At 45.0% G+C, this 12,350-nt stretch overlaps 3 protein-coding genes across 3 annotated transcripts; 1 reads left to right on the top strand and 2 right to left on the bottom strand.

The window, feature by feature from the left end:
- Positions 1-588: 588 nt before the first annotated feature.
- Positions 589-2,567, bottom strand: C8R40DRAFT_471975 (uncharacterized protein). The gene is made up of 4 exons (XM_046235171.1): positions 2,363-2,567; positions 2,234-2,305; positions 1,658-2,184; positions 589-1,610 (listed from the first exon to the last, which is right to left on the bottom strand). Exons 1-4 carry the CDS (start codon positions 2,406-2,408, stop codon positions 618-620), a joined length of 1,638 nt encoding a protein of 545 aa, XP_046083658.1. The 5' UTR covers positions 2,409-2,567; the 3' UTR covers positions 589-617.
- A 986-nt stretch (positions 2,568-3,553) lies between these two features.
- C8R40DRAFT_1116073 (uncharacterized protein) lies at positions 3,554-5,017 on the top strand. The gene is made up of 2 exons (XM_046228583.1): positions 3,554-4,020; positions 4,070-5,017. Exons 1-2 carry the CDS (start codon positions 3,689-3,691, stop codon positions 4,836-4,838), a joined length of 1,101 nt encoding a protein of 366 aa, XP_046083657.1. The 5' UTR covers positions 3,554-3,688; the 3' UTR covers positions 4,839-5,017.
- Positions 5,018-5,336: 319 nt separating this feature from the next.
- Positions 5,337-6,222, bottom strand: C8R40DRAFT_1266733 (uncharacterized protein; the record flags this gene model as incomplete). Its single annotated transcript, XM_046233944.1, has 5 exons — positions 5,337-5,536; positions 5,620-5,693; positions 5,728-5,825; positions 5,913-6,015; positions 6,182-6,222. 5 exons carry the CDS (start codon positions 6,220-6,222, stop codon positions 5,337-5,339), a joined length of 516 nt encoding a protein of 171 aa, XP_046083656.1.
- Positions 6,223-12,350: the final 6,128 nt, after the last annotated feature.

Below are 12,350 nucleotides of genomic sequence, written 5' to 3'. Positions count from 1 at the left end.
CATCTATTTGTGTTTATTTACATAATTCTCCAATTTTTACCCCCAAAAAGGATTTCAGCAATAGCTTTTCAAAGCCCAACGTCCCTGGTGGTCCTCGAAGAAAGCCCTCTCGATTGCCTCTCGAGCCTCAGCCCAAAAATGTATTGGACAATTAAACAGCAATAAACACTTGGTAAAAAATCCATACAAGCAAACCTTTTCACAAAGCATTGTAAGTAAGGGTGGCATTGAAAAAAAGAAAGCAGGGAACACTGAAAGTATGATTAGTAATTGAATGTAGAAGCATCAATGTATTTCAAAGTACGTCGAAATATATTTTGTAACGGTTGGTATGAGAAAAAGGGCCAAGTCGATATGGATCCATATCGGCGAGGGTAATGAAGTGCTGCAAAGAGGTCTGGGATACCAAGCTTTCTTTGAAGTACTGCAACAGCCCTAAACAAATGCCATTCACACAGAAGCTTTGCCTCTTATTCTCCTTACATAACGACATTCCTCGAAATCAGCATTACTCAGAAGAGATCCTACACCAATTTTGTGATTATTCAGTGAGAAAATGAGTTAGGAATCATGGGCATCGTTTCGTGCTCGAAAATTTGGCGTCATGAGGGTAATAATCAAACCATCATTTGAAGTCGATGGTTGTCGTGTTCCTTCGCAATCACTCCATCTGCTTCAACACCGGGAGCCCAGTTGTATTCGGCACTGAGCGCAATATTGGTAGGATATCGCGCGCGTCTTTGGACAACATTCCCGCCTTCCTTGATATCTTTACACGGACCACACCATTCAAAGTCTACCACACACACACTTTCTCTTGGCTTGCTAATGATGATATTTGGCTCCCGAAGGTCACCAAATACCAAATCGTTATCATGGAGTAGTTTGATCGCGCGAGTGAGTGATTTGGCTTCACCCCCAACGAGCTTGCCCTTGCAAAGTACACCTTCGACATAGTCCATAACAATAACCCATAGACCAATAGTTTCATCAAAGGCACAATAGTAAATGCGGGGAGCGAGACCAGCTTCCGCAAGGAGACGATGACCAGTCTCACCGTAACGGTACGCAAACTTGACAACTAAATTGGTAGGGGGGATTTTAGAGTCAGAAGCGTGAGTCATGACAGCCAGAAAGACAGTTTTGTCCATGTATGTGGTGAGACGCCGATGAAACTCGAGGTTATATTCTTTTCCCCCACATGACAACGATTTCCAGTGGACAAATCGAGAAGGATCCCCAGATTGGAGCCGGTTTGAAGAATATGGACGATATGCGCGACCTGAGGACCGGGAGATACGGGCTGATGTGAAAGCACTGAGCGAAGACAAACGGGGCAAGTTAAGATTTTGATAATGGGTTTCAAGTTCTTCATTGCAAACCTCAAGGGTTCGGAGTAGCTTTGCGACCATTCTGATGCCCACTTCAAGGTCACTCCGACCAGAAGTAGGGGAACGAGCACAAGAATCCGGCTGCGGACCGACAAAAACTAAGGACAGACGTTCAAAGAAGAAACGGTCTGCAAAAGCAGCCCCCCAGACTGCCATAACATGACCTGAGAGGCCTACGAGGAGAGCCGGGCAGCATGAGACTTCTCGCACACGAGTATACTAGGGCAAAAATCAGCAGAGATTTGGATTAATTTAACGACACATACTTGAGGTGAAGACACAACCTTCATATACGCACACTGGGCTTGGTCGGATGGGTCACAACCTCCGTCACCTCCTCCATTCTTCAATTCTCCCAAGGTTGAATACAATACAGGAAGGTCTCGGATACTGATTGCGAGACCTCCGTCTGGCTGTATTTTCATTCCATTGTCGACAAGAATGATTCGCTCGCCCCAAAATTTTTGTCCGCTGCAGGTGATCACCGCTTGCAGTGTATTCAGCCGGGAGGTTTTATCCGGGTAATGTCGAAGGGATACATCAATAAACGTTGACGCTTGGTCAAGCTCCTGGCTTGTAAATTCAAGGGTCTCCGTCGGAGCAGCCATGCTATGTCGGAACCGAGCAAAAACAGGGTGATAAATGGCGAGCGGAGGAGGAGCGAGTTCAGGGGGGCGATAATTATAAGCGGCATCTGGACGTTGCTCAGTCTGGGTAGATATGAGTTCAGTGCTTTTGGCTCCTGTTGAGGGCGGCGGTCTACTTTGGGCGGCGCGTATGATGACTTTTCGATCTAAAATGACTATTTAGCAGTTCCGAAGAGCATCAAAGAAAGTCTAAACCGAAATTGTCCTCCGAAATAGGCAGCAACGACGCTGTAGCGCGAGAGTTATACTCATCTGAAGAGGGAGTCCCTGACAGTAAAAGCAAGGTATGAACGTTCTGCCATGAAGAAATAACGGGTCACGTACATATCGCTACCAAGCAAATGCACGGTTTTTGGGGTATGTTTGGCATTACCTTCCAGTGCCGCACAGCCGTTCAACCGAAACATGCCGTTATCTGATCCATCGTGTTCGCGTATTCTCTAAGGACACACCTTGAGATCAAGCAAGTTCCCACTCCTGAATATGACATTGGAGGCCATGAATGTCTTGCACACTTCGCATCCTCTGAACTTCCTCGCGAGTACGGTAGATAGAACCAGGGTCCGACATTCTGAAAAGGTTCAGGGTTTGAATAAGAGAGTGAAGGCGTACGGTACGCACGAGTGGCCACAACGGTGACAAATTCAAGCAACTTTCGAGAATCCATTTCCTAGCATATTCGACACTCTGTTTGAATACAATAATATCCTTTCCATTGACCAGACGAAAAGATGAGAACTAGACGTCGAGCCTGAAAGCCGGGAGTTTTGTCGCCATGGGTGAAGTATTGCGTGCTGGATGAACTGCGCTCAGCAGACGTACCCATTTTCGCAAACAAAGACGCAAGGGAGATCCCAAAGCCTTGCCTACAACGATATCGTCTACTCATTCCCAGCGACCTATTGAGTGTATGAACGTACGATATTGAAAGCTTCAAAAACCTGGTTAGCAGCACCGTCACCATACATAGCAAAAGTACAGGTCGCCTCTTCGGTGTACTTTTGTGAGCAAAGGCGATACCTGTGCCGAGCGGAACCTGAGCGCCAACAATTGCGTTTCATCCGAAAAAAGGAGTGTAGATGTGCATGAGACGACCCTTGCCGCGAAACGTTCCTATTTGGCGACCGATGAGCTCTCCGATAACGTCCCGAATCGTTCCCCCACGAAGAACAGCCAGAGGGTGACAACGTTATTGAAGTAATGACTTTGTCGTTTTTGTTGATACCGTGCTCAAGACCGACAGAGACTGCTCCCTATGACAGAAAAATCAAGTACAAGACTTTGTTATGGAAAGCAAAGTAGCTCACCTGTCCAATAGCCAAGTGACAAAACCCTCGAATCATTTTGGCTTTGTACAAAGCGTCAGCACCCATCTCCATCCGGCGCATGGTTTCATTTGCCTGCTATGAACCTCATTACTGCTACGTCAACATCGAGCTCTGACTTGTCACGGTTGCAGGTCTGGAATGAGTCTTCGTGAGTCTTCACTCAGAAAGGCTCGGTCTCATGAGCGCTGTCTTGCAGTTGCGTAGTGTCGGCGGTCGTTTGGGTCGTCCGAAGGAATGGTTAGGAATCAACGTTAGAATGAGTCGTCCATTACATTTACATAAATGAGGATGCATTACTCGAGCGACGTGACATGAAAAGCGAATGAGAGCTAGCGAAGACAAGACATGGAAGAGCAGAGCCGAAACTGAGACATGGCGGCGACGCAAAAAGTCGGGAATTCCATGGCAAACTCCGGTGACTTGGCCTCTCTCACTCATGTCGTCCAAAGGAAAGGAACCCGCACGAACTCCCATCGCTCCTCTTCCAAACCCAGCGACAGGAAGCGCCAACCCTGCCGCGTCTTTGTCCTCTTTATGGGCGTATATTACTCCAGCATTGGATCACATTGTGAAGAGTAGTACGAATAATACAACCAAAGCACCTGCGATTGAAGTAGATTTCTATGCTGGAGTTCATTCGGCCTGTTACAACTAGTGAGTACCTATATTTCTACCTCAATGAACGGAGACTCATCGCTGCTAGTATCACTTCTCAGACAGAAACATACAATGCTTCATCTCGTCATGATGTACCCATGAGTGGGACTGATCTCTATGACCAACTTGATAAATACTTTGCGGATGCTTCGCGAGAACTATTACTTGGCGCTCCCCAGGAAGATTCCGACTTGATCCATTACATTATCCCTTGCTTCAACCGATATTCTCTAGGCGCACAGTCAGCAAACCGCTTACTCAACTACGTCAATCGACATTATGTTAAACGCGCTGTCGATGAAGACAAGGGGTGGCTCACGGTCAGCGACGTTCTCGAACACGTTGCAAAGACTGCCAAAGCTACGGACACACGCGAGCAATTAGGGAAGAAATTGCGAGAAAAGCGTACAGATGAGCTGAGAAAATGGGGAGATATCGACGCTGGTCCTGAGGCGCTGGTGGAAGCGGAAGGATGTGCAGAGGCGGCAAGCCCAGTTGACCGCATCGTTCACATATCTGCCCTTGCTCATCGCCGATTTCGTGTGGAATTCATCGAACCTTTACTCGCAGTACCTAAACTCAAAAAAGGAACAAAGGTCAAGAAAAAGATACCAAAATCAAACGGAGCGGGACCTTCTCCCGCTCCGAGGGGTCGGTTAGCCCGTGCATTGAAGAACTTATTGGAGTCTTCGGAGATTGAGGTGGAAGAGCAAGCGAAACTAGCATCTGAACTCGCGAAGATGTTAAGGAAGATAGGAGTACGTCCTGATCACCCACTTCGAAAGAAACTGGCCAAAACTTCAGCTCCTTACTGAGTAACTTATTGCCGAACCTTACAAAAATGATCAGTCTCTTTTCGTCGGGGGGAAGACTCCAGACCACTCATATACACATCAAGTATTGATCGTTCGGTAGATAACGTCGGTCTGGATGGATACTCGAGAGTTTCTTTAAATTATCGTGAGGCTCCCACTGCGGGGATCGATCCGTTTCCTCGTCGAGAAAAGGCTGGGTTTAAAGGGAGGTTTGGTACATAAACACCACAATTTCCGAACAGAGAAATTTTCAAACAATCCTTCCATAAACGGAAGCATTCTATAGAGCTAATATTGGGAGAATATTGTGAATCACATCCACTTCACATTAACGGGTTTTTTCTTATTATCCTCGTGTAGAACATTCTTATTCGTATCGCGCTAAATATTGAGACTTTATTAAAACTATCCTATCAGAGTGAATCGTGACGAAATCCAGATGCTATTTTCAATATTTGCCTAATACTTTCACCAGGGAAAATCAAAATATCATATAAGTTACTGCCTCGTGAAAATGGTGAGGATCTTCATCATAACCTCAGAGAGGTTATGCGTACCCGATGTCGGAACGTCTAAACGTCCAGAAGTCGCCGAGGTCGGAACGTCAAAATGTCGGTACGTCGCTGATGTCGAGAGGTCGGAACGCGTGGCAACGATGATGTCGGGGATGTTGGTATACATGACGTGTCGGGCGTCGTCTGGAGACAGCGAAGAACATGATATATTATCTATTTAAGAATGTACAAGCATAGGGCTTGAGGATCTTGAAGTGCTTGAAGACCTTGAGGACCTTCGAGTGGCTTGAGTATTTTTGTGTCCATTATGTTGAGGACTTGTTTCACCGATTCTTCACGTCTACATGATTATTGAGTAACTATTGAGTATTCACTCATTAGCACCAAAGGACACAAACACGCATCTTTTAGTCTGTATATTGTATACAAAGCCTAGGAGTTCAGAGACTGCTTCCAATTTCAAGATTGACAACTATAAGACAGAAGTATTGATGTGTTATGATCTACTTTAACTATTGGAATGTCAGCTAACATTATGAAAAAGTGAACAATCGCGTACCTTCACGAGACAGCGGCCCTCAAAAGGATAGGATAAACAATTGTGCTCCAGACGACATGCCAGTCGCCGGAGAAAACAAACTTCTCGATATGCGTACGTTGGCCTGTATGTTGTACATGTAGCGTTGTGAACTGAGGACAAAATTCGGATACGTACAACATCAGCAATAGGTTTGCGGGCAGTCAAGACACTCCATTTCGAGTAAAAGATGTGCCAGTGCCTCTACAGCCCGAATGAGAGATATAAAAAACAAAAGGCAAGAAACTCACCGGCTCTCCGTCTGTTCGCGACCCGGATAGGCAAAAGCCATGTTCTCCATGGGCAAGGACAACTCCTATTCCACTCCTCCTGATGACGAACGAAGTTGTTCGTCAAGCCCACCTTCCATTCATCATCATCGACATAAGCATAAAGATAACCCTGCCCATCTGCATCTGAAAACCCCCGCATCGCTCGCATATCATAGCGCCGCCGTAGATCTTCGGAAGATCGACGCATGAGTACCGGTTGGAAAGGAGGAATGGGAGGCGTCAATGTTGATATCTGAGTGGTAGTGAGAGATCTTGGTGAGCGCCGCAAGCAGACGCGTTAGAACGAGGCGGAAAGCGAGGACTATCGGAGACGGATTGAAGAGATCCTAGCGTCGGGCGTGAAGAAAAAGCGCCGCCACTAACAAACAGTTTGTAACTGGAAGTTCCCTCGTTGTGATACCCTGTAGACAAGCGGAAGCGCGTGAACAGGCAATGACGGCGTGTGCAGTGATAATGGATGCTCTGGCAGGACACAGGTTTGTTATGCAAATCAGGAAGTATGAAAAATTGTGTGTGAGCAGCCAGTGACGATAAGGATGAGGTTCAGCAAGTGGGGGAAATTGGGACCTATTCTAAAGCAGTGCTATGCTGATGGGATCAGATAGAGGCAGACTTTCGACAACATCACCAACGATCTCGTGAAGGACGAGGGTGATTGTCCTTTGAATGAATTTGCGTCTCATAAGACGTCTGAATACTCATTATGGGCACGGGTCAGATTGGAGTAAGAATGAACATCATGTTCATGAGGGAGCAGAAAAGAGACATAGATTGCGAATACATAAAGTTAAAAGAAGTCAAAGCAACCTCTCCCAGCTTAAAAAGGAAACCATATGACAGTATTACTTCTAGGAAATTTTCGTTTTGAGTGAATCCTTGATATGGAAGTTAGAATGCAACGGATGATCATTGAATAGTCAACAACGCACGTTTCTCACATAAAAATGACTGATAGCACTCTCATTCTGTGTCTATAGAATGACTGCCAACAAGTAAACAAACGATTCAATGTTGAGAGCATGGGCTCAAGCCCGGTGTTCGCTTCTCCTCACGCTTTACGTATGGGGTTTCTTGACAATTGTTGAAGCTTTTGATAAGCAATACTACTAAGTAACTTCATTGGTACCTTCCTCTCTCTCAGAAGGAGCTAATGAAGAATGACACTTGAGCAAATGTTCAAAACTGATGAAATGAGTCTGAGAACAAGCTCACTAACGACGAGGTTAAGCCGAAGGTTGAGATTCACGGACATATTTACCGAGCCCTGAAGATAAGTGACGCTGACGCTATGATGAAGAGCTTGAGTAAATGGATATACATGAAGTAATGTTTCGCACCTATTTCCTTCTATATTCAAAGGTCTCAACCGTACTATCTCACGAGTACCAGCCCTTCCAAACTTCTCATTCTTCCGAATGTTAAATTTGAGGGAGGGGTAGAGTCCAGAATCCGGCAGAGATTGGGTCTAAATAGTGACATCCTTGATAGCGGTAATGAGCTTGCCTCGTTTTTGTGTGAAAGAGAAAGGAAGGAATCTAATGGGCACTCCAACCAACCAATCTAATACACAATATGCGAGTTCACTGCTATCAAATTTATTTAATAGCAAGGGGTAGCGTTGGCAAAGGTTCCGCAAAGCTTTGAGAGCTAAGTACGAAGCTTTGATCAATCAATTTGAATCGTTCTAAGGATTCGATATATTCCTTTGATCAAGGTAGATTCAGCACGATTTGTGCTTTGGTTTGTATTGATTTGGGTATATCAAGAATTGGGGGTTTGAATCAAAGTAAATTAAAACCGAAACACACAGACCCCTACGGAGGGCTAGAACTATGTGCTGGCACAACCACACAGCGTGATTTGCCCTTAAGACCAACGACTGATCCTAAGTTCGAAGAATACCCAACAACTGGATAGACTTCTCGCAGTCACAAGGAGCAGAACACGACGTTCCTATACTCACAAGTGCCGGGCCCGAATGGCTGCTAGTGAAGAGGTTTCAGTCTGGCGGGAGTGTGTCTTTCCTTTTTACGGATTAGCACTGCAACGTCGTCCCAAAATCACTTGTATTCCAGATACATCGGATCGCTATTTATACATACAGAATATAGAGTCGCATAGTACAATTAATTTAATACAATAAACGTTTGGAACCGCAAGGAAACTTCTACACTCAGTCAGATACCATTTAATTTGAATCTACATGTCCTTATTTGGTCCATATTGGTTCCAAGATTCTAGTATACCTCCAAACATAGGTAGGTACTTCAATATTTATTTAATTTAATTGTTTTTGGAGGATGACTCGAATGGTGTTCAACTGTCATTGCTGTTCAACACTTACTTCGATCGTTTGTCACCTTGTCCGGAGGCAAATCAGCTCTCCTCGATTCTAATCCTATCAATCTGATTCATCTGGATTAAACTAATTGCTTCTCTCTTTCAATAGACACCCATTGTGCCTACACTCAATCAAGGGAGTTACACATAGTATTCATTTAATTGCATTCTTCAATATTTTCTACGTCAGGACTCTTTGACATTCATTTGATATGCCTTCGGAGCCTCGCAGTACTTCGATCGTTCTTCTAGTCATTTTCCTCAACCATGCAACTCGATTGGTCTATTAGACTAAACCGCAGTCTTTTAGATTAATGCATGATCTCATTCTAGAAGGAGTATTTGATAATTCCTGAGTTCTAGAAAGTCATTTCAAGTCAATCCTCGGTTCATGGTCACTTGAGTAAGTTCTTCCAAACTCCTGCCAGTGTAAGGTCCAATAAGAATACCCTTGGTATGTCATACGTGAATGGTCATCCTTCGGATGTAGTCCGAGTCTGGTATAATCCTGCTTGACAAACAGGTAGACTGCTATCCGTAGGTAGTATCAGGGATGGGTAAACTAACCAACTTGTGGTAGTATGGGTATATGGTCCCTTCAACTTATTAGACTGATTCAGTATTGAATTTGACTGTCAATCTGGGTCTCAATTACAGTCCTCTTGATACGAATCTATACGTGAAAATGTCACAATTCACAACATAGACGTCTAGCCAAAATTTAGGCGTGTCATCCCCCCCAAACTAAAGAATTTGACCGTCCTCGGTCATCCGTAGTTTTGTATAGGGAAAGGATACCCAATCTGTTATTAGATTGATTCGACAAGACTATATCTCCTTTTAATGTAAATTACTGGGTTTGGATCTCTACTTCTCCGTGCTCTCCAATCAATTTGGATGCCCTCAAATGGGTTTCTAGCGCTCATTTTATCAATTTATTCACACGCCTGCTACGAATCGTAACAGTTTAGCGCTCAATTTGAATTGAATACTTTTTCGGTATTCGTATCACATTTCGAAAATTTAATTCACAATCTTTTCATCATCTAGTCACAGAACGAGCTTCCATTTCACGGAAAACTGCTCTGACGTACGCACTGATTCAGTGTGTACGCTTATTTGGTTCGGGGCACGGGGTTCAATGAAATTTTTCGTTGAAGTCCGTTTTCCCTCTTTATTCCTTCCTTTCATCTCGTTCGTCAAAATGGCTTCGACCTCGAGTCAAACTCGAGCTTCGGCCTCTTCCACGCGTCTACCATGCTCTCTAATGGAGGCCCAAGTGATGCTGGCGGGTATTCAATCTAAATCAACACTTCCTCTATTTTTCGAAAGCGCAGTTTTCCAACGCCTTCAGGCGGGAGATTATTCTCCTCCTTTGCTTGATTCTCAACATTCCCCGGATTACGATGGATCTGGTTCCTTTCCGGCCTTTTCATATCCTCGCCCTTTACTTCCATTTTGCTTTCCTTCCGAGACTTTGCGCCCCTTGTCAGTAGCATCAGGCTTGGATCTGTATTGTTCTGCCCAAATGGCAGTTCGAACTTTGCAGGATTTGGTAGATGATTTACCTCCAACAGAGTCGGAGATTTACAATGTTTTTGAGGAGGTTGCACCATTTCTGGTGCGTAACTGAAAACTCCTCCTACATCGTTTATATTAATGGTTTTCACTAGGTTTATATTCGGGACTTCTGGATCGGTCGGGCTAATTGCCCTTTATTCGCGGAGCAAGTTTTATTGTCGGCAGAATCCCTATCTCCTGATCTTCCAATTTTTCTTCGTGACAACCTGACGCAACAATGGGGGGTTCCACTGGAGCACCGTTCTTCAGCTGAAGTAAGTGTTCCTTTTCTATTACATTCTCTTCATTCTCATTTAATTTAATTTACAGGGTGTTCACAAATTCGAACGATTCCCTGCTATTCCAATTCCGTTTTGTTTACGCTTTCGTGAGGGAAGCGCAATGATGCGTATGGTTTCGTCTAAGGATTTGGATGTTTTTGCCTCATTACGTGGCAAAGAATCATCGGCGGTTGCACTGAAGGCCACTACTTCCTCACCACCCTTGGAGATCCAATCTTCAACCTCTGTTTCCAAAGCGCTCGTGGCTCCTCCACGATTAATTAGAAGGAATCGGGAGTTAGAGAACCTCAAGGCCGATGCCTCCTCGTTTCGTGAGTTATAACTTTAATTCATAGATTTTTGTTTTATTTATCCATTCTTTTCACTCAGTTGCTTCTCCCCGTTCCGCCCGTTCAAAAGGCTCGGATAACGAACTCTTGAGTGGGTTCCCTTCCGCAGGCTCAGCTCCCATAGCCTCTTCGTCTACAAAGGTTTCCATAGGTAAAGGGGAGCCTAAATCCAAAACTACCGTCAAGGTAGTTGAAGATTCTAAGGCTGATCGTCCCCTTCCTGCTGGTATGGCTTACAAAAGGATTCGACTCCCTCCTCGTTCGAGGAAAAATACTTCGATTGCCTCAAAAGGAAAAGCGCGACAAATCGTTGTCACTGACGAGGGCTCAACTTCCAATGAAGTTGAGTCTGAAGATGAGGCTGAGGATGAGGATATTGCCCCTCCTCCAAAACGCCTCAAAACGACATCTTCCATATCTGGTAGAATTTTTATTCTTCATTTTTCGTCTCATTTTATTAATTTAATTCAATTGTAGCTTCACTGCCTCGTCGTCCCGTTAAACGGGTGACCGTCCCCAAACGAGTGTCTAAGGCTGCAGCGAAGCCCGTTCCTGAGCGTTCCCCGGATAATACCTTCCAACCGGTACTTCTGGCGGACTCTCAAGGACGATTACGGCTCCCTGAGCAGTCAACTGGTGCCTTCACACCCTTTCCCAGATTTGCTCATGCCAGGGTAAGTCGTTGTTATTCAATTTGATTCATTCCAAATGCTAACTATATTAATTTAATAGAATAGCGCTGCCTTAACTCGAGAAAACCCTCTTCTTACAATCAATCCTGACTTCGTCGAGCTGGGCTCCATTTTGGAGACTCAAAACGCTCGTTTCACGATGCAGGACTTGATGCAAGTTAACCGGGTAATCCGCGACGTAAGTTGTTTTTCAATTTCTTATTTTAATTTAATTGCTAATATGGCTTTATTTTATATAGCCTTCCATTCCCAGTCAAGCTTGCGTTTCGGCGCTTGCTCGAGGGGATTTGGAAGCAAATTCGGCTCCACTACCCGGGTACAAATGTCAAGCCTGCTCCTCACGGAGTTTGAAGTGCTTGGGGTCCTTGGATGTGGAGCTGGCTATGGACGCGCTCAACGCGCTCCATAAGGCCTCTACTAGCAGTACGCATAGTAAGTCCATTTTTATTCAATTTCATTTGATTTATTTAATTTAATTCATTCGATTTTATTTAGATCTAGCAATTTCATTATGACGAGCCATCGACTTGAACGACCAATTGAAACAGCTCGAGTCTCTTTTCGACTCCACGCGGGACCTCTTCTTGCGATCCGTCTTGGATCTGCAGAATGCCGGAGAGGACCCTATCGTCGTACTGGAAGCACTCAAGGCCGCCGAGCCCAATCGTCGGGCGATTAGTCTAAATGAGTGGACCCTTATGGCCACTCTATTCCGTTGGCCCAGTCCATTCAATTTGAGTGGACTGGACTTCGACAATCGAACTCCGGGGGAATGAATCGATCTGCTACGCAGCATCCATTCCGGCGAATCAACGGCGCATATCGACGAACACGGACACCTGGTCGAGTCTTCCCCGCCTCCGGATTCTGCTACCGAGGCTTTGGAAGGCCTCAAGGAAGTCGA

Source organism: Lentinula edodes (genome assembly GCF_021015755.1).
Source record: "Lentinula edodes strain Le(Bin) 0899 ss11 chromosome Unknown C8R40scaffold_30, whole genome shotgun sequence".
Classification (NCBI taxonomy): Eukaryota; Fungi; Basidiomycota; class Agaricomycetes; order Agaricales; family Omphalotaceae; genus Lentinula; species Lentinula edodes.
The sequence above is the reverse complement of the archived record's forward strand: the minus strand, read 5'-3'. Positions and strand labels throughout refer to the sequence as shown.

What these genes read in the sequence shown, in the direction of transcription:
- C8R40DRAFT_471975 (XM_046235171.1), bottom strand. Translation starts at nt 2,408, where the DNA reads ATGCCAAACATACCCCAAAAACCGTGCATTTGCTTGGTAGCGATAT. An exon ending in CATTTGCTTGGTAGCGATAT is followed by an intron (nt 2,306 to 2,362) that starts GTACGTGACCCG and finishes TTTTACTGTCAG; the next exon opens with GGACTCCCTCTTCAGATGAG. An exon ending in AGGTTGTGTCTTCACCTCAA is followed by an intron (nt 1,611 to 1,657) that starts GTATGTGTCGTT and finishes TTTTTGCCCTAG; the next exon opens with TATACTCGTGTGCGAGAAGT.
- C8R40DRAFT_1116073 (XM_046228583.1), top strand. Translation starts at nt 3,689, where the DNA reads ATGAGAGCTAGCGAAGACAAGACATGGAAGAGCAGAGCCGAAACTGAG. An exon ending in CATTCGGCCTGTTACAACTA is followed by an intron (nt 4,021 to 4,069) that starts GTGAGTACCTAT and finishes CATCGCTGCTAG; the next exon opens with TATCACTTCTCAGACAGAAA.